Genomic DNA, 22,536 nt, shown 5'->3' on the forward strand with positions numbered 1-22,536 from the left:
CTCCGTTTCCTGCACGACGCCATTCTCCACTAGGTCGGGCTTCTGGTGTCATTTGTGCTCTTTACTTGACCGGTTTGCATTTTCCAGGATGTTTGCTTTCATGAAATAAACATTAAGGTTTTCTTATGCGTTTGAGCTCTGAACGCATCCTTGAAAACTCATTCATGAGAATAAAAATCATGCCTCTGACAAACGAACGTGTCGTTTAATCGTCCTTGCAGATGTGCGGCGATGACCTACCCACGCAGTTCCCCACCCAGGGACAGTGGTGGTCAAACTTGGCGATGCAGCGGTTGCACACGGCACAGTGTTTGGACCTGATGGGCTTCCGTATCTATGAAGAAAAGACGAGTCTTAGAGAGGATCCTTTTATTGCTTTTATTTGCCGTGCGAATTCAAAAGGCAGTTTGGAAATAAAAAAAAAAGGGGGTTTACCAAGCAGGTGCTGCAGAATATGCTCAGGTCCAGGCTGCCCGTCTCGGCCAGCTCCACAATTGTCTGACGAAGGGGGAACAGAAACAGACACAGAGGTTGCGAACCGAAACGTTCATTGTACAGTCGTTCGTTTTACACTGCAACAAAGGCTGGAATTGAATTTTCGGCTGAATCATTCAACTGGAAGCTCTGCTCATTCACTGTGGACCGGGACAAACGCTACTATGAATTCATAGTTCTGATCGTTTATGTATCTAAGTATTTGAATTCCCGTCTCGGCTTCAAGGCCTTTTGTCTAATCTGTACCAGCATAATAACACAGTTCTTCTTCTGGGTTTTCATCAGCCACTTTTTTTTTTTTTTTTTTTTTTAACTCTACATCTCCGGAGCCCGAAGGCTCATCGCAGCACAACAACGGGTGGAAGTGGACTCTCTGGAGAGGGGAGGGTTCTGTGGTCTCTGATCCGTGGCTGACCAGCGCACAATGAGGAAATTATTTTACTTTCATGAATCACACAATGAAGAATAGGGGCCTGGTAAGAGGGAGAGCTCCTCTTGTCCTTCATTAGTGGGATGATGAGAGACAAGAGGACTCTGAGCAGAATCAGAAATGTTAAGTGAGACTGCATGCAACACCTCAATACAATAGTTCTAAAAGAAAAAGCACAAGTGTTTGGAGGAGAAGTGAAGTGTACAGTCATCCCTAGTGAAGTATGCCGATGAGATTCAAGTTGAGGGAGAGTGTTACCTTTTTCTTCTGCTCCTCTGACGCTTTGATGATCCCCGGATCGGACTTCCAGGATTTGCCGAAGTTGTAGAACAGAGCCAGGCTGTTAATCAGGAAGGGAACGTGGACCGTGGCGAACGGGAGATGTGCAGAGAGGTCAAGGGAAAAGAAAACAACAAAGAACTGGGAACCAACATGTTGGGTCGAGTTTCTGGCAAGTGATCTGCTGTGGCTGACTGTGCCCAGACACTGACTTGCTCACAAAAAACAAAAAAAAGATTAAAGTCACCAAAATGAGTCAACAGAGAGGGTTTGCAGAGCTCAACACACTGCTGCACCTGACTGCTTTACAGGAAATGTGGGCCCGAACATGTGAGCTGTCAAGAGGCATCAATGGAAAGAATTAAAAAAAATAATCAACTTGGAAAGGTTGACCAAACATTATCCATAAAAATAACAGTCCCTAACATCAGCTGCAGGAAAAAAATGAAATAAAAACATGGTTTTGACTCATCAAATTAACTGAATGGCTTTAACATCTGAATGCTACCGGGGTAAAAAAAAAAAAGCTCCTGAAAAACTAGGATGTCTCAGCAGCTAAAGTCAGATATTTTTCATGTGATCCTTTGAGACAAACTGCAACGAGTCCGTGAAACCGTTCAGTCAACATTAGCCTCCAAATGAACACCTTCATCCAGCCTGCATTTCAGCCGTACTCTCCACATCTGTAGATTATTAGCTCAGTTGCTAAAGTGTGGCGTTGGTCTGATTTCACAAAGCGCTTCTCTGCATCCGTCAGAAGTTAAACGAATATAAACCTGCATTCAAATAACCTTAAACATATTCAAAACTTGCTCATATATGTCCATTATGCTTCGAATATTTGCAAAAATCTACCATACACTGTTTGCTGCATCTCCAAGCTTTTCTCCCCAGGTTCACGTCTGGCTTTGGTTATTAATTTCCTTGCGGTTTAAAGCGACACAATCCATATAATCTCACTTATTAGAAAGCAGTTTCCATCTACGGATATATTCCCCCGATGAAAACCGGGAGTGACCGAAGCGAGAATCTACTTTCCCCCGAAGTGGCCAGCAGTAAACTGTGATTAACAAGCAAATGTGTGTGCGATTGCTCGTGTGACCGTTTGGAACGAGTAGCTACAAAACCCTCTTCTGTACTTTTACAACAGTGACGTCAGACTGAGTCAGACTTTCTCTCCAAAGCTGCTTGCCATCATCAAAATCATACATTCCCGAACAATAAACAGGCTCCTGATCTGACTGGGAAATAAGTCAATTCTTATTAAAAAAGGCTGAAGCCACCGAAAGTAAATGAAATAAATAAACACTGCTGGGTTAATCCCTGCACCCAAAGGGCCCTTGTGTAAATATGTGTGTGAGGGTATTTCATCATAGCAGGCAGACGCTGCTTTTATTACAAGGTGAAATAACAAACGAGCCGTGGGCTTCCTGCGTATAAGCACAGAGAGAAAAGCTGCGGCAGCTGTGGACTGCTCCACTGAGGAACTGGAACCGATAAGCAGCACGGCCTGCCTCGCAGGTGTTCATGAGTCAGCTGAATCCCAGAGGAAACCGCACGAGTGACACTCGGCAGGTCCTGACTGTGGGAAACGCGACGCTTAATGTGTGATGAACCTCTGGGGTTGACATCCGGAAGCGGACACCTGACAGAAACTGTAACGCTTGAATATTTTAGATTTAAGGTCTGTAAAACGATATTTTCACTGTCCCTTTACATAAATATAAGGTTCATATTAACCTTAGGTTCATCAGAACTGCAGATTTGCGTAAGTTGAGGGTGTCGACCAACCCAAAAGTTTATGGAAGTAGGTTCTGAAGGGTCGGAAAGTGTAAACTGATGTCTCTCCTCACGCAACAGTCTGGTGGAGACAAAGGAGAGGAGGCCACAGGCTTCAGGCAGCATATTTGTGGAGTTTTTGTAGCCCCAGAGTCTGCAACGGTCTGAATGGGGGACCAAAGGCCAGATAATACTTTATCAATTCCCACAGGGGGAAATCATATTGCTGCAGTATTAATCATTATTAAAGGCATGCTAGTGCTACGGATGGAAAACAAAATAATCCCCTCTTTTTCGCTGCCTGCCTGTGTAGTTTTAAAGCTGAATAGAGAGTTGAGACCAGGCTTAGTCAGGAGGTGCGTTTGTACAGGCAGCTGTACGACACTGCAGTGAAACAGCACAGGGAGCACGTAAACTCCCAAAACTGGTGCACAGAGATTGTCAGAACTTTGGAGAAAGAGGGAGAGTTCTGTAAGAATGTGTGGAAGAAGCTACGGGACAGATACCTGAAGGCAAAGAAGAGGCCAGAGACTCCAATAGGTGAAGCCGGGGGCTTCAGACCTTCACCTCTTTTAACTGAATTAAAAAATTAAAATGATCCAAATACTGCAGCAGTATCATTAATGACAGTATTCCTGCTCTTGACAGCGGCATTGTTTTCTTCTCCACTTTCGTGGTTGTAGAATAGCGGTAACCTTAACGTTGCAGCGCCACCTCTGTGACGGAGAAAATTGCAACTACTGGCGCATCGACTTGCGCCACTATATATTGCGGGCACGAAATTGTGACGTCATCAACACTGCTCGCGCAAGCCGACGCGGCAACGATGCTAGAGCCTTAAAGGAGCTAGCGTGCTCTGCGGTCAAGTGTGACGGTGGTTTAAGCGGGCTGCGGTGCCAGGTTTAACAGTGCCCCCCTTTAGGAAACACCATTAAGCCTTATTTAGTACTTAATAAAAATACTTAATACTACAAAAACGCAAACTTAATAAAAATACTTAATACTGTGCAGTATTCGCTGTATGTTATTTGAAAAAATGTATTGTTACCGTATTGTTATAAGCTACTATGCGAGTGCGAGCCACCAATTAAAGGGGAACTCCGGGGCATTTGAAGCGTGTTTCCATTGCTAGAGGTTGTCAAATACTGCAAGTAGGACACAGACAGGTGCAAATCTGCGCTCCCTGTGTGGAGATAGCGCTGTTTGCGCAGCCTGTCATGCGAGGCTAATACGTGGTGGCTAGGGGCAAGCGCTAACCCTTCCACGTAAAACAACAATTTGCACACTGCAGAAACGTCACACCACTTTATAACCCATCCGACAATAAAGTCACAAGCCTTACCATCAAAACCATATGCATGGTTCTCACATTACTGGCATGGGGACGTTACAAAACAACTTTATAAACAGCATGTAACTCACCGGTTAGTTGTACGCTTGCGCATGTGAAAGCCCAAAAGAGTCAATGGACGATAATCACATATACATAACAATTATCTTCTCTAGAAAAACTGCGTTCAAGTATTTAAAACATTACAACAATACATGCCCAGTAATATTGTTGTAATGTTTCCACACAGGGAGCGCAGATTTGCACCTCTCTGTGTTCTACTATCAGTATTTGACAACCTCTAGCAATGGAAATGCGCTTCAAATGCCCCGGAGTTCCCCTTTAAAGCTTGAGGAGCAGCGCAATGAGTATCCCTGTTCTCGACTCTGACTCAAACTAACAAACTCAGTCGCTCCTCACTGCGGGGGCCGTCGCATCTTTTCTTGTGGGTAAAAATAAGCAAAGTGGTGCTTGTGGGATAACTGGTTGCAGCTGCTGGCGTTGCTGCGCCGCTTATGTGAGAATGTTAAATTCATCATTAACTCCCGAGTTAACACGAGAACAAAAAGCCTCCTGTGCTTTGGATATATGTATCACTTTTATTTGCCTAAATATATCAGATTATAAACGCTGAGCTGTGGAAACAGTTTACATCTGAAAGGCCTGCAGCTCTGCAGGAGAACAGGGAAACAAAGCACACTGCATGACTCAGCATGCCCTTCACCTTTGAAGGCATCACAATAAAAAAATAAAAACATCACTGAAAAGAAATTGATGGTGGATTAAAAAAAAAAAAAGCTTAATGTCAACATTCATAGTCGAAGGCCCAAACGGAGGCCTGAAAGAACATGAAAATATTCATCTGAAGTCAAAAGGAATTCACGATCTGTACAATTATCAGGATGTAATGTTACCCCACCTTTGAAGATGAATGCGAATGTGCCAACTTGTTGGTTCAAGAGCATCTGTCACTGTGACAAACTGCCCCTCTGTTTAATCTTTATGTGATCTAGACGCATTATACAGCTATGAAAAACAAGCCACGACCATCAGCAGCACTTTCAGCTGTCAGAAAAGATCTTTAGAGCGGCGTTTTCTTTTCCATTATGCTCAAAATCAAAAGGCACCGGGCGCTGCCTTCACATCACCGGGGCAACGAGGCAGAAAATGAACCGCTTCGCACAAATGAGAGCGCCGCGCTCACCTCCTGCAATTATCGGCGTCTGAACGGAAAGGCGAGCCTTCCGTGAGCAAGAAGAAAAGCAAAAACAAACAAATAAATAAGCAAATAAATAAAACAAGAGTCTAACGGGAATTCTCTGGAGTTGCTCTGTTGACTTTCACCCAGCAGTTAGTACACCACTAAATTCCCTGCTCACATTCTTAAAACCCCCGTAACAGGATCCATAAACATTTAGATGCAATGCCGACTCACAAACCATTTGTTAAAAACCCCATCTTTCCCCTGCTGAAAGTGTCACCAAGCAACACTTCTGCTTGTTATCTCTGGTCCCTTTCTGTCAAAAAAAGAAAAAAGAAGAAGAAGAAAAAAAAAGAGGCTATCTCAGTGAGAATGTGACAGACAGGATTTGATAAAATTTTTTAAACCAAATCAAAAGAGGCAACTGTGGGCAAATATGACTATGGTAGGTGACCAGAGGAGTCCATCTGTCACTCTGACGCCCCGCCCTCACATACAGCGAGGGAGCAAAACTGACGCGAAACGACGACAAAATGTCGCGCGAGGGTGTCCTGATATGCCGATTTTGTCGCGAGCGATTCCATTGGTTCAGAATCCAAACCAATCAAATCATCGAGGGACGTAAACTAACTTCTGGGGCTCTTTTTTTAGATTTCCGACATCTGTTTGGGGTCATAAATCATAGGGTGCTGTTGTTCCACAGTGCAGATCAGCTTCTCCTCGTCCATTCTTCGCTGAGTGCTGCTGACCTGTTGCTAACTAGCTTGTCAACAGGAAGCAGCGTGTTCTGGGTACGTCTGACTAAATCAATGCAACAGTTCTACAATCGGCTTATAACTCTCTACAAAGTATTTGGCAAAACAGTGTGTGAAAAGTCTGAAAAGAAGCAGCTTTTACTCAATGTCAACCCCCACCCTGGTTCAATGTCTCCGTTCGATGTCTCCGTCTTTTTAGTGAAGCGGTTCCCTTGATCAAGTGTGTGTGGGGGTGTTTTTAGACCTTGGCTAAGAGGTCGTCCCAGTGTACAAGATCGGACTTTTCTTGTGCTCTGCAGTCAACTCCTGAGATTAAGAAATGCAAAAATCAGGTTCCCTGGCATCAACATGTACCTGATTTCAACACTAAGCAAAGCCCGAAGAATGCCTTATACCTTCACGTGTTGGCGGAGTTCAGATTACGAAGACCCCAGTCGTCATTTCAGTTGCGCACGGAACATTGTCGTGCAGTTTTTATAAAACGCAGTCAGAGTTTCGACCTGTTTTTTTTTTTTAGGGCTGGGCAACAATTAAAATTTTTAATCTAATTAATCACATGATTTCCCTGATTAATCGCATTTGTACGCAAAATCCAAAAATGAATTCAAAAGTAGCGTATAGCCTTTAGCATTTAGTTTTATTCTAAATGTGCTGCCATATGAATGAAAGTGCCATAACATTTGTTGTGCAAACACACTTTTAACATCAGCATCTTTATGTAGTTTTTATGTAGAAGCCTCGCTCCACTGTCTGTTTCCTTGAATGACTTGCTGCTATCAGTTGTGTGTTTTGCCTTTAAGTGATATTTTAGACTGGAACTACTACGGTGAGAGGACGATTCAACTTGGCAGTGTTTACAGATGACTTTGGTTCTGTCGACTCCGCCGTCTACAAGAACTTTAAAATGAAAATGGCCGAGTAAACGTTCCGTACCCTTCTCCATGTTTGGTGAATCCGCCAATTACTTTCTTTTCCGCAACAGACTTTTACAAAATAAAAGCCTGTGAGCAACAGACTTGTCCAATAATGAAATTAATAATAAAACAGGGGTGGTCCGTGGTGTAGTGGGTTGAGCAGGCGCCCCATGTACAGGAGGCTATAGTCCTCGCTGCAGCTGGCCCCAATTCGAGTCCCGCATCAGACGGCCCTGTGCTGCATGTCGTTCCCCCTCTCTCTGCCCCCTGTTTCCTGTCTCTCTGAACTTTCCTATCCATTAAAAGGCACAAAAGCCCCAAAAAATTATTTAAAAAAAACCTGCGTTAATGCGTGATAAAATAGTTAACGGCATTGAATAATCAACGAGTTAACGCGATAATAACGAATTAACTCGTCCAGCCCTAGTTTTTTCAATGATCAATTAAGGAGTGTTAGTGAGCTGCCCATCAAAATATCAATAACAAGAAACTAAATGTGAAGAACTTTAAACGTTTTGTCGCTTTTCTTTCGTTTTCCAGATGGTCAAACAGTCAGCAGTCGCTGAGTCGGCTGTCTTTTTGCTGCTCAGTGGTCGTAACCAATAAGCCGCTTTCGGACAGAGCCGTTCTAAGAACGCAGTTATCAGAACTGTCCTACGCGAATTTCGTTCTGATAACTGTCCTTCCCCAGCGGAACTGTTTCAGTCTGCATTCGCACATGAGTCGGGACTGATGCTCCGCGCGCAGCCGTCTGCGTCAGTGACGTGTTACGTTAGCCGTTTAGCGCCACATTCAACAACAAAACAAAACCCGGTAAAAGTAAGGAGAGAAGAAAAAACACCACAAAGAAGCTAATATGGAGAGCGGGGAGGCCACTGTGTTCATGGTCTGCATGATGATGATATTAATAATGGACAATCACATCAGGCGTCTAATATCGAGGCTGGAAAAGCTCACAGAGAGAGTCAGGAGATACTTTTTCATTTCATGAAGGAAGGAGAGCAGAGCGCTGCAGACAAATGAGACCAGTGTAAGTTTAACTTATTAAACACCCGCCGGTTGTGTCCGTGTATGAGGAAACATTTCAGCCGTGATAGCATGACATGGGGCGTAGCTACCGACCACCACACACCTCTGTCAGATCATTCTATAGAACCATGAAAAGACCCAACCTCGGAGAAGGAGCTAAATAGTTATAGGAACTGAGGGAGAAAGCCCCGAGTTCCTGTATGTCCGAACACGGGAGAAAACGGCCCCGCGGATTAAAAGGTTATTAGAACTGCCAATGGTTCCTACAGTCCAAAAGCGGCTAATGTCACATGTCTGACTCTTTAAAACGCTGATTAAAGTAAGAGCTGAAAATGAGAGAAATACTACATAATGTAACCATACTGCTCTGAATGACAATGTCTCTGAGTGAGGACTTGTGAAAGTCTGGCAGAAAGGCACCGTAAAAATTCATTTTTGGCTTTTGCACAGATGTGGAGGCAAATTTTGCACATCAAGAGGAGCCTTTATTGCCTTGTGGCACCGTGTCTTAACGCACACAAATCCACCACCCTTCTATGATGTGAGTTTCAGAATGCAGTCTTTTAGAGACAGATTATGCCCCCAGTGTCATTATGATGAAACCGTAGAAATTCAGCCGATTCCTACCCTGTTGCGCTACTTCAAACAGCAAATTTGCTGTTGTACAGCAAATTTGTGCATGCGTGTCGGTGTGGATTCAGTGGATCGAATGCTTCAAGGAGCACGTGGGCCGTATCCCACAAACCTACAACTCCAGTGAGTGTGTGATCCCATGCTGTGTAGACGCAGATGGAGCTCTGTTTACTTACTGCTCAGACGCTGCCACGGTCTTGCTTTTAATGGGAATTCTCAATGTAATGAAAAGGATATCATTCCAGAACCAGAAGAACCAGGTGATGTACATCCATAACTTGGTTGCCAGGTAGATTCCCAGTGGGAGAGCGCTGTGCATGGAGTGGTCGAAAAAAGCCCTGCAGAGAGAGATAGGAGATGAAAGTCAGTGAGAGCTCTAAAATGGTTAACTCCTCACTACAACTCCTGCCAAAATTTGATCCGCAACTTATGTGTTAAATACATCGTAGCATTCGTGATGCACGTGTAATGTCGGTGCCACCGGCGCAACATATGGACTGACGCAGACAGGGGCTTTGATCTGAATCCTGCAGCCAGACAGCAGCAAAAACAAACCAAACCACTACCCGATGACACACCGCAGCCGGACTCATCAGCGCTCTTATTCACGATTGTTTTTTTGTTTTTTTTTCCAAGCAAGAAAGCATTCCAAGAATGTCAGTAAATGTGAAGCAAACACAGTGGGTAATGAGTGTTATTGCAGTTACAGAGGTAACGGTGCTGAGAGGCACAACAAACTCTACCTGCAGGACCAGATGGCTGGGGTGATGGGGTTTAAGCAGCCGGCGGAGAATGTGTGTGTGTGTGTGTGTGTGTGTGTGTGTGTGCAGGAGACCGAGGAAGAAAGAGTGTTTGTCACTCCATGTTGTGGAATGCTCGTTATCACACACACGAGGAAGCAGTGCCAGCCTAAAAATAAAATCTCTGATTTGCAAATTCGATTTTTGAGTTGGTTTGTTTCCTTTCCGTACTCATTTAATTATCTAAATAAAGTTTTCTTGTTTTTTTTTTTTTTTAAACAATAAAAATGAGGGGGGGGGGGGGGGGGGGGATTCCCCCTTCTGGGTTTGATTCATTTAACTGCAGCTCAACCAAACACAAGCCCAGAAAATACACACGTTTAAAAAAAAAAAAAAAAAAAACGAAAAGAAAAGAAAAGAAAAAAAGATTTAAACAATGTCCCCATTTACAATGGCTTAATCTTTTTTCTCCCCCGTTTTGGAAATGTACCTTAGACAGTGTAGAAACGTGTGTGTAAACTGTGCGTTTCGACGGCAGAGACATACTTGGAGAGGAACTGAACGGCGACCCAGACGCCGGCGTACATGACGCCCTTGATCAGCCAGGAGTCGATGTCCAGGTCAGCGATGAAGCCAACTAGCCAGATGACCACAAAAGGAGTTCCCAGCATCACTTTCTGCCTGAACTCCTGGGGAGGAAGCGGGGGGGGGAAGAGTGTGTGTGGATATCAAATGAGGGCAGAAATAAATGAAAACAGGTAAGCAACGATGAAAGAGAAGAGGAACTGACGGGAGCTGCTAAGGGTGAATTCACAAAGAAGGCACAGGGTGGGCAGGAAGTTTAGCAGAACAGCAGCGAGTGCTCCACTTAATGTGGAGTGTTTTAAGTCAAATGCATTCTGAATTTGCTCAGAATCCTAGATATCCAAGATATGAATTTGTAACTAAAAATTTGAGTTGCACAATAAACGGCAGATGATAAAAGATTTACACCTTTGAGTTTAGGTTAAGTGCGTTTATTTGTTTTTTCGCTCGCAGCTCTGCCTTCACCTCCTCCTCTGCGTTCGTCAGCAACAAGCTGAGCTGTTTTTTCTCTTTACCCGTCTACCACGAAGAGTAGCAGACTGTGAGTTGTGCAAAAACGTAAAATATCCGAGTCATTGTACATACAAATAAAACCAAATACTAAAAACAGCTGTCAAAGTTTGTGTTTTTTAGTCCTTTTCTTTTTTGATGACAACATTGCATTAGTAAAATAAGACACTTCTGGTGAAAGTAAAGTCGTAAAGGCTTTAATTTGTACCGATATTTCCAACTCAGTGAGCTGTCTGCTATTATCAAAAATTCTATTGTAAGAAAAATACAGAAAATGAGTTGGCAAATGAATCTTCATTAATATTACAATGGTAAATATTGAATTTATTTGACTTTGTAATGTCTTTGTAACGTCTTTGTGACATTGATCATTACAGGCACAGGATGCTTTTTCGTGCATTACTGAGACAAAGTGAAGGATGAGCTTTAGGTCAAAACTCCCTCGACTTATGGACTGCTTCCAACTTTTATTCCTTCTGTTTTTTAAGCTTCCCTGAACAACAAACGAGCAGCTTTGGTAATCTTTATTGTTTCCAGGAGTCTGTCCATGGCAACTGGTTCCCAATGACATTACCCAGATCGGATTAAACCAATCAAAGCGTACTACTTTACATTGACCGAATCTGACACAGTAGCCCTGATATTATATCACATGACACAAATACTGTGCAGTCTGAACCCAGCACTATGTAAGGTTAGAATGTTTTCCACAAGTTCAAATGCGGCCGAATATTCAGAGCTCAGAGAAATGCAGCTAAAAGTCTACAATCTACTTGTCACATCTAGAAAAGCAGCGACACAACACCAAATATCATTTCTATGCAGAACATGGGTGTTCTGGCATCTACTTTCTCTCATAACTCAATTTACCTTCATTATCTAATAACATCACGGCGGAAGAGTGGAAAGAAGAAAAAACATTGAAGCAGAATTAAAACAAGAGCACTGAGGTAACATATTTCTAAAAAAAAGTCCTGAATTCTAAAAAGCTAAAATTAGCATTCAGGGAGAAGACGTGGGGGGGTTGTTTTTGGCTTTAAGTTAGCTCTTTGCTTTGTTCTGGTTTCCGGCAGTTGTCTGGTTGAGGCAGGGGATCATTATTAAAACCTCCTCCCTGTCAGACTGACTGGAAGCAGCAAACTGACGAGACTGAGAGGTAACGACTACCCCCCGACATGCTGCGACAATGCAGCAGCGCAGCGAGACGTTCGGTCTGTAGGCCGGTCTGAGCACGTATGTGACTGACAAAAGGTGTAATTTCAGCAAAGTTTAAACAGTTAAACCGGATCATACTGACGGGAATTATGAATCACAGCCTCTGCTGAATGGATCATATTTGACCTTTTGTCTACCTGCTCTCCGACTTTGTGCGTAGTATCACATTTGTGCTTTAAATTAACACAAAATCGGCCTTTTGGCTAAATTAAGCGTCTACATGTTGGTCTACCTTGTCCATCTTCAGTCTTTTCAGGTAGGATGGGCTGTCGTAGCCTTTGGCCTGCCGTGCTTCCTGTAAGTGATTGATCATCCAGACGTTCTTCCTTTGCTTGGCGAGGTCCAGCGGTGTTTCACCCTGGGAAACGTTGCAATATTTCGTAAAAAACTTTACACGAGCATTAGCAGTGGAAGCGGAATAATATGTTCTAATGAAGCCTTGGGAGAGAGAGAGCTGCCTCTACTATTACCAAAACAGAACAAAGAAATAGAAGTTCACACAGAGCGCTGGTCAAGCTGTGAACAAGGCTTTACCTTGATGTTCTGTGCATCGACGTTGGCGTTGGCGTCCAGCAGCAGGCTGATGACGGTGGTGTTGCCGGCCAGCACGGCCCAGTGCAGCGCCGTGTTCTTGTGGTATTTGTCGCCCAGGTTGACAGAGACGTTAAACGTGAGGAGCAGCCGGGTGGGATCCACGCTGTCGCACAAGAGGGGGGAGTCAAGTAAACTGGAGGGAATCTCTTCTGATAAACAGCTTTGTCACATTGCAGGGGACAGAAAACGATTTTTTTGCAGCGTTCTTGACCATTGTGCCGAGTTCTCCACGTTCCTCTTTATTTTTGCTTATAATACCACAATTTCACCTTAATTCTGAATTAATATATTACGACTTTATAAATAGAAAAACTGTTGGTACAAACACACGCCTACTCGTATGTGTTTTTTTTTTTTTTAAATCCCTGGCATTAGGCTCCTATCTAAACATTTCACATTTATTTAGCCAACTAAAAAGCGTGTGAACCCTTCAGAATAACCCGGCTTCAGCATTGATCCGTTTGTTTAACCGGCTAAACTAGATGGTGTTTGTGCATGCATCTATATAGATCCAGGCAGTTCATAAAGCAACTTTATGTTTCCTTTTGGGTGCAACTGCACACATACCTGTGTGTCCTGTAAGCTGCCCACATCAGAGGAGTCATGCCGTTCTGATCCATCATATCTACATCCTGGCAGAGAAGGAGAAGGAGACAACTGAAGGCACGGTGGAAACTAAAGCAAGAGGGCGCCCCCTAATGGAGAGCATCAGTGACAAATGTCGTCAAAACACAAAGCAGAGATCATAAAACAGGGGACAGAACAACTCCGTGTCAGCCTGTCACACAAACAAAATAAGGCAACTTTAATGTGCTATTTTTCAACACTAATAAGCTGTTTTTTCTCGTAAAACGTAAAATATCCGAGTCATTGTACATACTAATGAAACCAAAATCTAAAAACAGCTGTCAAAGTTTGTGTTTTTTTAGTTCTTTTCTTTTTTGATGACGACATTGCATTAGTAAAATAAGACACTTCTGGTGATTTTTTTTTTTTAACTCAGTGAGCTGTCTGCTATTATCAAAAATTCTATTGTGAGAAAAATACAGAAAATGAGTTGGCAGATGAATCATCATCAATATTACAATGGTAAATATTTAACTTATTTGACTTTGTAATGTCTTTGTAACGTCTTTGTGACGCTGACCATTACAGGCACAGGATGCTTTTTCATGCATTACTGTGACAAAGTGAAGGATGAGCTTTAGGACAAAAGTCCCTCGACTTATGGGAGTTTCTAATGGCATCTAACAAGCTGCGGTGTTTGTTTTTTCTCCTACCTGTCCTTTGGCGATAAGGTAGGCCACGATGGAGGTGTGGCCGAACTGGGCGGCGAGATGGACGCAGCTGCAGCCCTCGCCGTCGATCAAAGACGGGTCCGCGCCATATTTCATGAGCTGCACCACCATGGATAGATGGCCTTGTCTTAGGGGGGTGAAAAGCAACAGAATAATTAACAAGAGATGCGGATTGAGGGACTTATCCAAAGATCTTATTGACAAATGAGAACAAATGAGCCAACACCTCCAGTCATTTAGAAGTTTTACAGTAACAAAAAAAAAACATTTTGTGTTGACAGGACAGGCTGAGCTAAAAGCTACACTCACCGGTCCCACTGCTATTAAACAGCTTTAATGGACACGGAGTGATGTCACCTTAAGAGACAGATTCTCTCTCTCTCCCTCATCATTTCGTCTCCATGGTGCAGCTGCTCTTACTTGCATGCTACATTTTGGACCGCGGTGTCATTACTAACACCGTCTACAACGGAAACGTCCCCCAAAGAGCAACAAAAGATCTGGCGAAAACACTAATAAGAACAACACAAAATGGCTTGTTTTGCCTCCGTTTCCCTGCCCGAGAGATTTTAACAGGCGCAAAAAAATGTGCCGCTAATTTGCTTTGGTCACACGGCACTGTTCGCAGACAGAGGCGGCTAGGGGGCTTCTTAAAGGTCACCGACAGCTGGGTGTGACACGGGACTCCTGAGTGTCTGTGTACCGGAGAAGGGGCAGCTGTCTGTTGACTTATCAATGATTCAGGAGGAGAGACTAATGCCTGGATGTGGGCTGGTGGATCTCGTGAACAGTCGCTTCCCAACAGTTTACAGTGAATGGTCGATACAAAACAAAGGGTGCTGAATTTAAGGAGAAGATCATAGTGAATCGTTTTATTTTTGTGAGCAGGTAGAAGCTCTTTCAGTTATGTGCGTGTGTGTTACCTTGTGGCCCAGTGCAAAGGCGTGGAGTTGAGGTCTCCTCCTAGCTGGTCAACTATGGCTCCCTTTGATATGTAGTACCTGAACAAACATAAGCAGGAATCAAGTGAAACCCGTGAATCTGACTTCTGCCTGTTAATCTATTCACGTTGCGGGTTGTCCAACTGGTAGAAACAACAACAGATGGACGGCTTTCTAGTCTTCTGATAAGGAAATGAAGTTACGTCTCAAATAACCCGGCGCACAATCTGTCAAACCAAGAAGAAGAAAAAACAAAGAGGCCCGCGGCAGCTCGAGCAGCACAGAAACTCTCTGCTGAGCATTAAGGCCATCGTCATTTTACCTTAATGAACTGGAAATAAACTTAGAGGTTTTGGTGGTTTGGACTACAGTTTCACAGCAAAACTGCATTTTGTGGCTTGATTGCATTTGTTCAGAAAGCAATTTGTGCCACTGAAATCAACACGCATGACCCGCTTTCACACGTGAACCCGAGCCGAGAAAATGTGAACGCAGAAGCGAATATTCTGACTTGCGCGTTTGCTGCTTTCTATTGAGCGCATTTTTGCGCTGGTATCGACACAACAAAAGGTCACCTGCTATTTTTGATACGCTGTAAGGAAAACACAGCGATTTCCACAGTGTACTTTTTTTTTTTTTTGCCTTCTCTGTGCTCTTGACAGACACTTGCCCACAGCCCCTCTTTTGGATTTCTCCTCCAGCGTAAACTCTCCCACTCTGAAAGCACTTGTGTGAACAGCAATTGCAGAAAAAAGACTGGAAAACTGCCCTTCCATTTTTCTGGCAGATGCACATTAACTAGGGCTGTCAATCGATTAAAATAGTTAATTAATCGATTAATCGCGATTAATCCACATGTTGTCCAGTTAACTCGCGATTAATCGCAAAACATATGTTTTGATATCTATTTTAATATGTTCTAAATGCACCTTAAATAGATATTCTTCAATACTTTTATCAACATGGTAGCAGACTTTCTTTCCTACGTGTGACATTCACAAGTTGTAACTGTGTCTAACCTCGCCAAAGGTGGAGTTGTCCGGGTGTCTCCGTTGCAAACTACTAAGCGAGGTCTGGCCTTTGAATCAGCCGTGTGTGTTTTGTTAGCAGGATAATTTCTAAGACTCGACGCATTCCAGACCCTTTTCTTTTTCCTTTTCCCTTGCCATTCACAAGTTTAGGCTAAACCCCTTCCCGATTTGTCAAACTACAGAGCGGACCAACGGGGCACGTTAACCTTGCGTCAAACAAATAAGTGGCGTTAAGAGGAATTTCCGTTAACTTGTTATTAACGCATTCATTTTGACAGCCTTGATTTTAACTGAAGTTTCTTTCTGGGAATTGAATCCCACCCAAGTCTTTTGTGAATCCCTTTGGTGTGTGATTTATACCGATTAAAGGGAATTTGAAAAACATCTGCTGACAAATTTAACTATTACCAAATTCACGTAACGTACACGGATCGGTCTCAACAGTAAAAAATGGCTGACAGGTAAAGTGAGTGCACTCACATGGATGTTACTTGGAACTCTGACACTTAAAACTCGGCTTCAAACAGGTGATGGCAAAGAGATCTCCAGCGACTCTACCTACAACTTCAAACAAACAAGGATGGCAGCAGACTCACTTGACCAAGTCTATCCTATTGTTGATGGCGGCCCAGTGGAGGAGCGTTACGTTTTCTTTGTCTGGCTGCCGAACGTCGAAGCCCGCCTCCACCAACTCCCTGCAGCGCTCGAAGATTCCGTACCTGCAGCAGAGGGTAAAAGAGCATTTAAAACAAACACAAATAAACACAGGGTTTACAGCTTAAAACAAAGACGTGCTGGCAAAAAAAACACTCAAATGTACAAAAGACATAAACAAAAACTGACAACTTAGAGGGGGGAAAAAAACAGATGCACGCCAGTGGCAAGAGCTTGCCGAGAGGATGTTTCCAACCTCAAATCAAAACGACGTAAATCTGATGTCAAAGGTAACAAGGGCTCTGACGTTCACTGTCTTTAAGAGCTTCTTCTCTTCCGACGCCAATTGACTCATCAATTTCCAACCCCTAAAGAATGACAACTTCAGCATACAATGAATCTGACGACATGGCTCATCCTTCTTTCAAAAACAAACATGAAAACAAAGGAAACGGGCTACTTTCTTTCTTTCTTGTTAACCAGTAAATGTTGACGATGTGAGTCGAAGCAACACTGACGCACGGTCCACTCACTGTGTGGCTTTGACGATGTCCCAGGTGCTGTAGTCGTCCACGTGGTTTTTGCGGCTGACATTCTCGCTGTAGCCGTGGTTGTAGTGACTCTGGGGTTTGATTTCCTGAGAGGCAAAAAGGAGGAGAGGAGAAACAGACGCAGAGACGAAGACAAGTTAGCACGGCTGTGCTGCTTTATCGGACGGATAGAGGCCCGCCGTTGGCTGGTAAAAAGCTTCAGAATGAAACCGCAGTTTGTTTTAATTGTTCAATTATGTCGAGGCTGAGAAGCTTTCCTTTGTCAAAAATGTTGCCTAAAAGATTAATGCAGACTTAGCAGGCTTAAGGAGAGAATAACACATTCAGATTTCAACTGAGGAGAATTCAAAACCATCAAATGTGACACGGTGTGTGAGTTTATTGCAATCGCTAAATAATGTCAGCTCTGAGCTCTTGGTGGAGAAACTTCCAGACGCCACACAAACAGTTGCTTATTTAACGATCCTTAAGAGACCGTTTGGGCTTGACGTCGTCCACTTTGTTACTCATAATGCTGCGCACCGCAGCAGCAGGGTCAACGAGGGCACACATAACAAGTTGTACAATGGAAGAAAACTGAGAAGCCTCGAGAAAAAACCTCTGCAGATGTTTTCACTTAAGTTTGGTTGATTAAATCTCAAGCTGTGGTCCAGGGAACGTAGAGATGCACTGACTGTAGGGCCTTGACCTTTTCCTGTGTTTGACACATCTATAATACTAAAGAAAATGCACCAGATAACAGGGAAAATCTTTTCCTTTTTCCCCAACCTTCAACTTTAAATGAAGCGCAGCATTTAGTCATTTTGCATAATAAAAAGGAAAAAAAAAGATGTACAAGCTCATAAAAATAGAGGAATGCAACGAGGTGCCTGTGCCCAGAATCTCATGATATTCCGCCTTTTACGTCGAAGTTATCATATACACGTGGGTATTTTCAAACAGCCTACACCCACTAAAACAAGGGGATTAGAGCCTTGCCCATTGGCAGCAGCAGTATGCTTATACAGCATATACGCTGGAGTTATCACCTCCCATTGGGAAAACTTCCAGGATCATTTCCAGTTGCTAGCTAATCAACTGATAGATCTCATCCAAAAAGCTTAAAACTCCTCATCAATAGAGGCACTGAAGCAATTAATTTAGGTGTAAACTGTCCATCTGACTGAGATGTAAGCCAAGCCTCAAATGTACAGCACATTCTGTCCTTTCAGGTGACAGCTGAGGAAACACCTGTATGTGTGTATGTGTGTGTGCGGCGTTAGTTTTAATATCATTACAGGGACCAAAACCTGACAGGACACCAACTGACGCTGTACGTAGGGGCTAATTTTTTGTTCCCCGCGTATCCAAAGTGATTTTAGAAACTTTTAAGGCTGGAGTTATGCTGAAATGGCAAAAAACTTCCAGCTGCCGGTCAGGTTGGAAAACCTACGCATGCACGTCTATGCAGAAAAAGGCACTGTAGATTATGCGGCGAGGGAAACTGGAACTGCATTACACGGCAATAACCGTCAAAATTGTGCCATCTTTAAGTAGTTGCTCTGGAAAATCCAATAAGGCATGTAGGAGCCTGGGTCCTATTTGGGTTTATTGATATTTGGATAGCTATTTGAGTTTACATGTTGAAATATGATTTACGTTAATTGTAATAAAAAAAAGGGAGCTATTTACAGTATTTATAGACAGATAATTCATTTAATAAGTTAACTAATAAGTTTAATTTAGGTCGTTTATGTGTGCATCATTTAAAAAGGTTAAAAATTGCATACATTGCTTTTAATTTGTTGTTAATCTCAGGAGAGTGTGGTTTCCGGAGTCATTATGGTCAGGCGGCTTAGAGTGGAGCCACACAGTTTTTTGACCTCTCTCTCTCTCTCTCTCTGTCACTTTCTTTGTTTTTTCTCTCACCTTTTTTATTTTTCTCATATTGGATCATTGCTGTACCATTCTTTATGTTTTTTGGAAGTAAATTGAGGAACAAAAGAGGATCTTGTGGAGTTTTTATTTTATCGTGGATGTGGATGACGAGAGAGAAGAGCGTCAAGCTAATGGCTTCATTAAGGAAACTACAAGGCAACAATCTAATGTTTGCACTGTTTGTACAATCTAACCAGACGGCAAAGATGGAGAGGCCTCTCTGTTTCAGAAACAAGTTTAAGTACAGGAGTGGAGAGAGGGCCTCTGGTGCACCTGATGCACTCGCACAAAAAGGTTATCGCAGTATTAAAAAATTGAAAAAAGGTCGGAGATGTAGGCCTGTTGATCTAATCTGCCGTGCAGATGTGCAACTCCCCATCAATTAGCCACACAGAAACCGCAGCCTCCATGTCCCAGATATGAGGGTTAAACAAAGGGCAGTAACCCTCCCTTAAATCATTGTCTTGCTTAACTGAAGCCATAGGTTAGACCAAGTTGTTGATTTTATTTTCCAACAACTTGGAAAATAAAACTTTTGGAAACTTTAACTTCCAAAAATGAAACGTACAGCCATATAAAATCATTGTTGTCGAAAAAAATCCGACTTAAATCTGTAATCGCGACGCAAGGGGCTGACATCGATCTTTATTTGACAAAAACTCCCGTATTTCAATGACACTACCGCTTTAACTTTTTCTTTCGAGCCTTTCTTTCAAAGCTGCTGCTTGCATGCAGGTAACAAAGAGTAATAACGAGGCCGTGTTTGCGGTTGAGGAGGTGATAAGGTGACGTGGAGCTGTCAGGAAACCTGAGGTGACGGCTCAGGGCCGCAGAGACCACCAACTGTCTCATCTCACCTTAAGAGTTTAGCTCGGGGGCTCCCCCGCACAGCCAGGAGGGCGTGCGGAGCTTTCTTTCTAAAGAAACAAAATGAAGAAGTTGCACATAATTTAGTCAACCAGCAAAAAGGGATTTTTGTGCGCTTTAAATGCATCCATCTCAAGCTCATTATATATGATATGGCTGATGTTTCAGTAGGACACACATTACGTACTCCCACACGAGACTCATCTTTATTTATTCGAGCTGTTGAGCTCATTACAATTCTCGTTGTCTCCTCGAGACTTCTTTTAAATGTAAAAATGTCTACACACAAGACAGACTCTGTTTATGTGGTGTTAAATGGGAAAGCTGTAATAAGCCCTTTTCAGGCATTAGATACCGTACACAAAAATCAATGGCTTCACCAAAGTCTTAAAGCGACGGCATTCAGCCTTTCAGACGCCGGACACTTCCACGTTTATGCTCCTCATGCTTCGTTCGGGGTGCTGGGGAGATTACCGAGCTGAGGCCCCCACAGTTTTCTCACGTCACGTGTTGTAGCCACGATCCTTTCATAGCAGCGAGCTGAGCGTGCGGTGGCTGTGTAAAACCTGGCCGTGGCAGCTCAATACGTCACTATGGAAAGTGACGTATTGAGGTTCGACGGTGTGACGATCATGAGGATCTTAAATCGCACCAGATGTGGCGGTTGAGTCGTTATCAGCTCAACGTCGCCCGAGGAAAAATTGGCTAAAATGTATAAAACCTACAATGGCAGAAGATAAGAGAAGTTGAAAATACAGAAGCGTCCAGCAGCAAATTGTCGTTTAAAAAGCCACGGGGGAGAACAGTTTGGCCATGGCTGCAATCTATCAATCAACACCTAATTATCTGCTTCCTTTAAACAGCTGACCATATGTCAGATTAACCCTCTGCTGTGCTTATTTATTATCTATTTGAGTAGGACAATGCACATTAATCAACATATCAGCAGAGCATCAATGTAAATATGCCAGAATTAGCACAGTTGCTAAATTTCATCCGTTGTCCTAAGGCAGGTATCTTAAAAAAAAACATACAGACAATACACCATGACAAATGGATATAACATGCAGAAATCTGACATAAAAAAAAAAAAAAAAAACACTAATTCACATCAAAGTCACTGTTTAAGGGTCTTTTTAAAGGTGGTGTGATTGTCACAGTTTCTAACATGAGTTGGCAATGTGTTCCAAGACTGTGTTCCTCACCATTTGGCCAAATTTAGTCCTGCGCCACTGTACATCACAGTCTCCTCTAGTCTGTGCTCTGGTGTTTAGAGGATTTTGTACTTCAGACGTGTCTCGTGTTGAACTGGTAAATATAAGTTACTGGGTTCGACAATACTGTGACAGCATCACTGAAAACGGTGTCGATTTACATTTGATTTACACTTCATCTGTAGCGTAAATAAAACAACGTACGCTTAACTTTTTCATGCAGGTTGGAAAATATGGGTTCATAGATCCCACACATTAACAAGTCACCCATGAGGATTTTGCACTACTTTGTGGCAACACAACGAAGGAGGAAGGAAAATAAGCCGTAACCTGATAACCCGAGATTTGGCTTCAGATTGAGGAAGGCTGTGACGGATGAGACCTGAAGATGAATAACTTAACTTTACCCCCCCCCTACTTTTAAAAATGTCAGAGCCTCCAGGGTAATTTTAGTACTGCCAACTTTTGGTCATACGTCCGTGTGATCTAATCGAACTAACCCACACGCTAGTCAGACAGGTTTAGCTGCCAGAAGGAAGAGAAAAGAAGGAAGAAAGAAAGAAAAACTCATACGCAAGAAGAAAAAAAAGATGGAACCCGAAGCCCGTTCCCCTCATCTGGAGATTCTATTGTGGGAGAGAGTGACGCGCATGTGTTTTTTTTGTCGGGCAAAAGTCGAGCAACACGGAGAGGACAAAGGGGTGCCAGATGTTAAGCCACTTTCTCCAATCGTCTCCTTCTGTGGAGATAACCTTTGACCTCTTCCCTGTTAGTGCCTGCCCCCCCCTCCCTCTGTCATCTCTGCCATTTAAACAGCTGAGGATGACATTTATTGCCACACTGATATTTGCAGCCTGTGCATTCTTTATGCCTCTTGGTACGCCTGCTAACTGGTGAAGCATGCAATTAGCAGCAATGAAACACACAATGAAAGAAATGATCCATTTTACACTAGCCACTCATTTTAGGCTGGAACCTCATCTTTTTTATTTGGCTTCAGTCAGCTAAAGTAGTCAGTGGGACATATGGCAGCCAGTCCCCACTGGGTGGTAGTCATATGTCTTGGGCTAAAAATGTTTCACAGCACCACTAAAAGTCCTTGCCTTTTTTTGCGACAGCAGAATCAGTTGTGGAAGTCATTACTGATGCAAGCAAAAGTACAACAAGATATCACCTTCACAGTCAGGGACCAACAATTACGCATTTCATTATGAAAGGGACTAAGCAACAACAACAAAAAAAAAAGCATACGTTTGTTTTCTCGCTATATCTGCAAGGACTTTATTCCTGCAACTAGACTGCACCGCTGTTTGATTCTTCCTCTCGCTGGCTGCAGCCATAGCTCACAATCAAATTTAGTCTGAAATTAGAGTCATTTAGAGGGGCTAATTCAATACTCAAGGCACAGTTGGAAGCAACGGAGCAGGGAGAGGAAGAGGAGAAACTCTATTCTTATGGGGGGAGATGACAAGAATGCGCCAAGAAAACAGAATCTGCATTTTTCAGTGCGCCACAAGTGAAATATCAAATCGAGAGACCGAGCAATGTCCACTGCCTTTATGTGCAATACTCTT

General features: G+C 43.1%; 1 protein-coding gene across 1 annotated transcript in view; it reads right to left on the reverse strand.

The window, feature by feature from the left end:
* Positions 1-22,536, reverse strand: part of zdhhc17 (zDHHC palmitoyltransferase 17) — a 33,499-nt gene that overhangs the window by 6,257 nt on the left and 4,706 nt on the right. The window contains exons 2-13 of the mRNA XM_075471905.1: positions 16,947-17,050; positions 16,356-16,478; positions 14,711-14,788; positions 13,770-13,914; positions 13,057-13,121; positions 12,430-12,592; positions 12,128-12,253; positions 10,132-10,274; positions 9,083-9,183; positions 1,184-1,308; positions 436-498; positions 241-334 (exon numbers count right to left, since the gene is read on the reverse strand). Of these exons, the coding sequence (XP_075328020.1) occupies positions 241-334; positions 436-498; positions 1,184-1,308; positions 9,083-9,183; positions 10,132-10,274; positions 12,128-12,253; positions 12,430-12,592; positions 13,057-13,121; positions 13,770-13,914; positions 14,711-14,788; positions 16,356-16,478; positions 16,947-17,050 (1,330 nt within the window). The remainder of the gene's footprint in view (positions 1-240; positions 335-435; positions 499-1,183; positions 1,309-9,082; positions 9,184-10,131; positions 10,275-12,127; positions 12,254-12,429; positions 12,593-13,056; positions 13,122-13,769; positions 13,915-14,710; positions 14,789-16,355; positions 16,479-16,946; positions 17,051-22,536) is intronic.

This window comes from Odontesthes bonariensis, chromosome 8 (genome assembly GCF_027942865.1).
Source record: "Odontesthes bonariensis isolate fOdoBon6 chromosome 8, fOdoBon6.hap1, whole genome shotgun sequence".
In the NCBI taxonomy this organism is placed as follows: Eukaryota; Metazoa; Chordata; class Actinopteri; order Atheriniformes; family Atherinopsidae; genus Odontesthes; species Odontesthes bonariensis.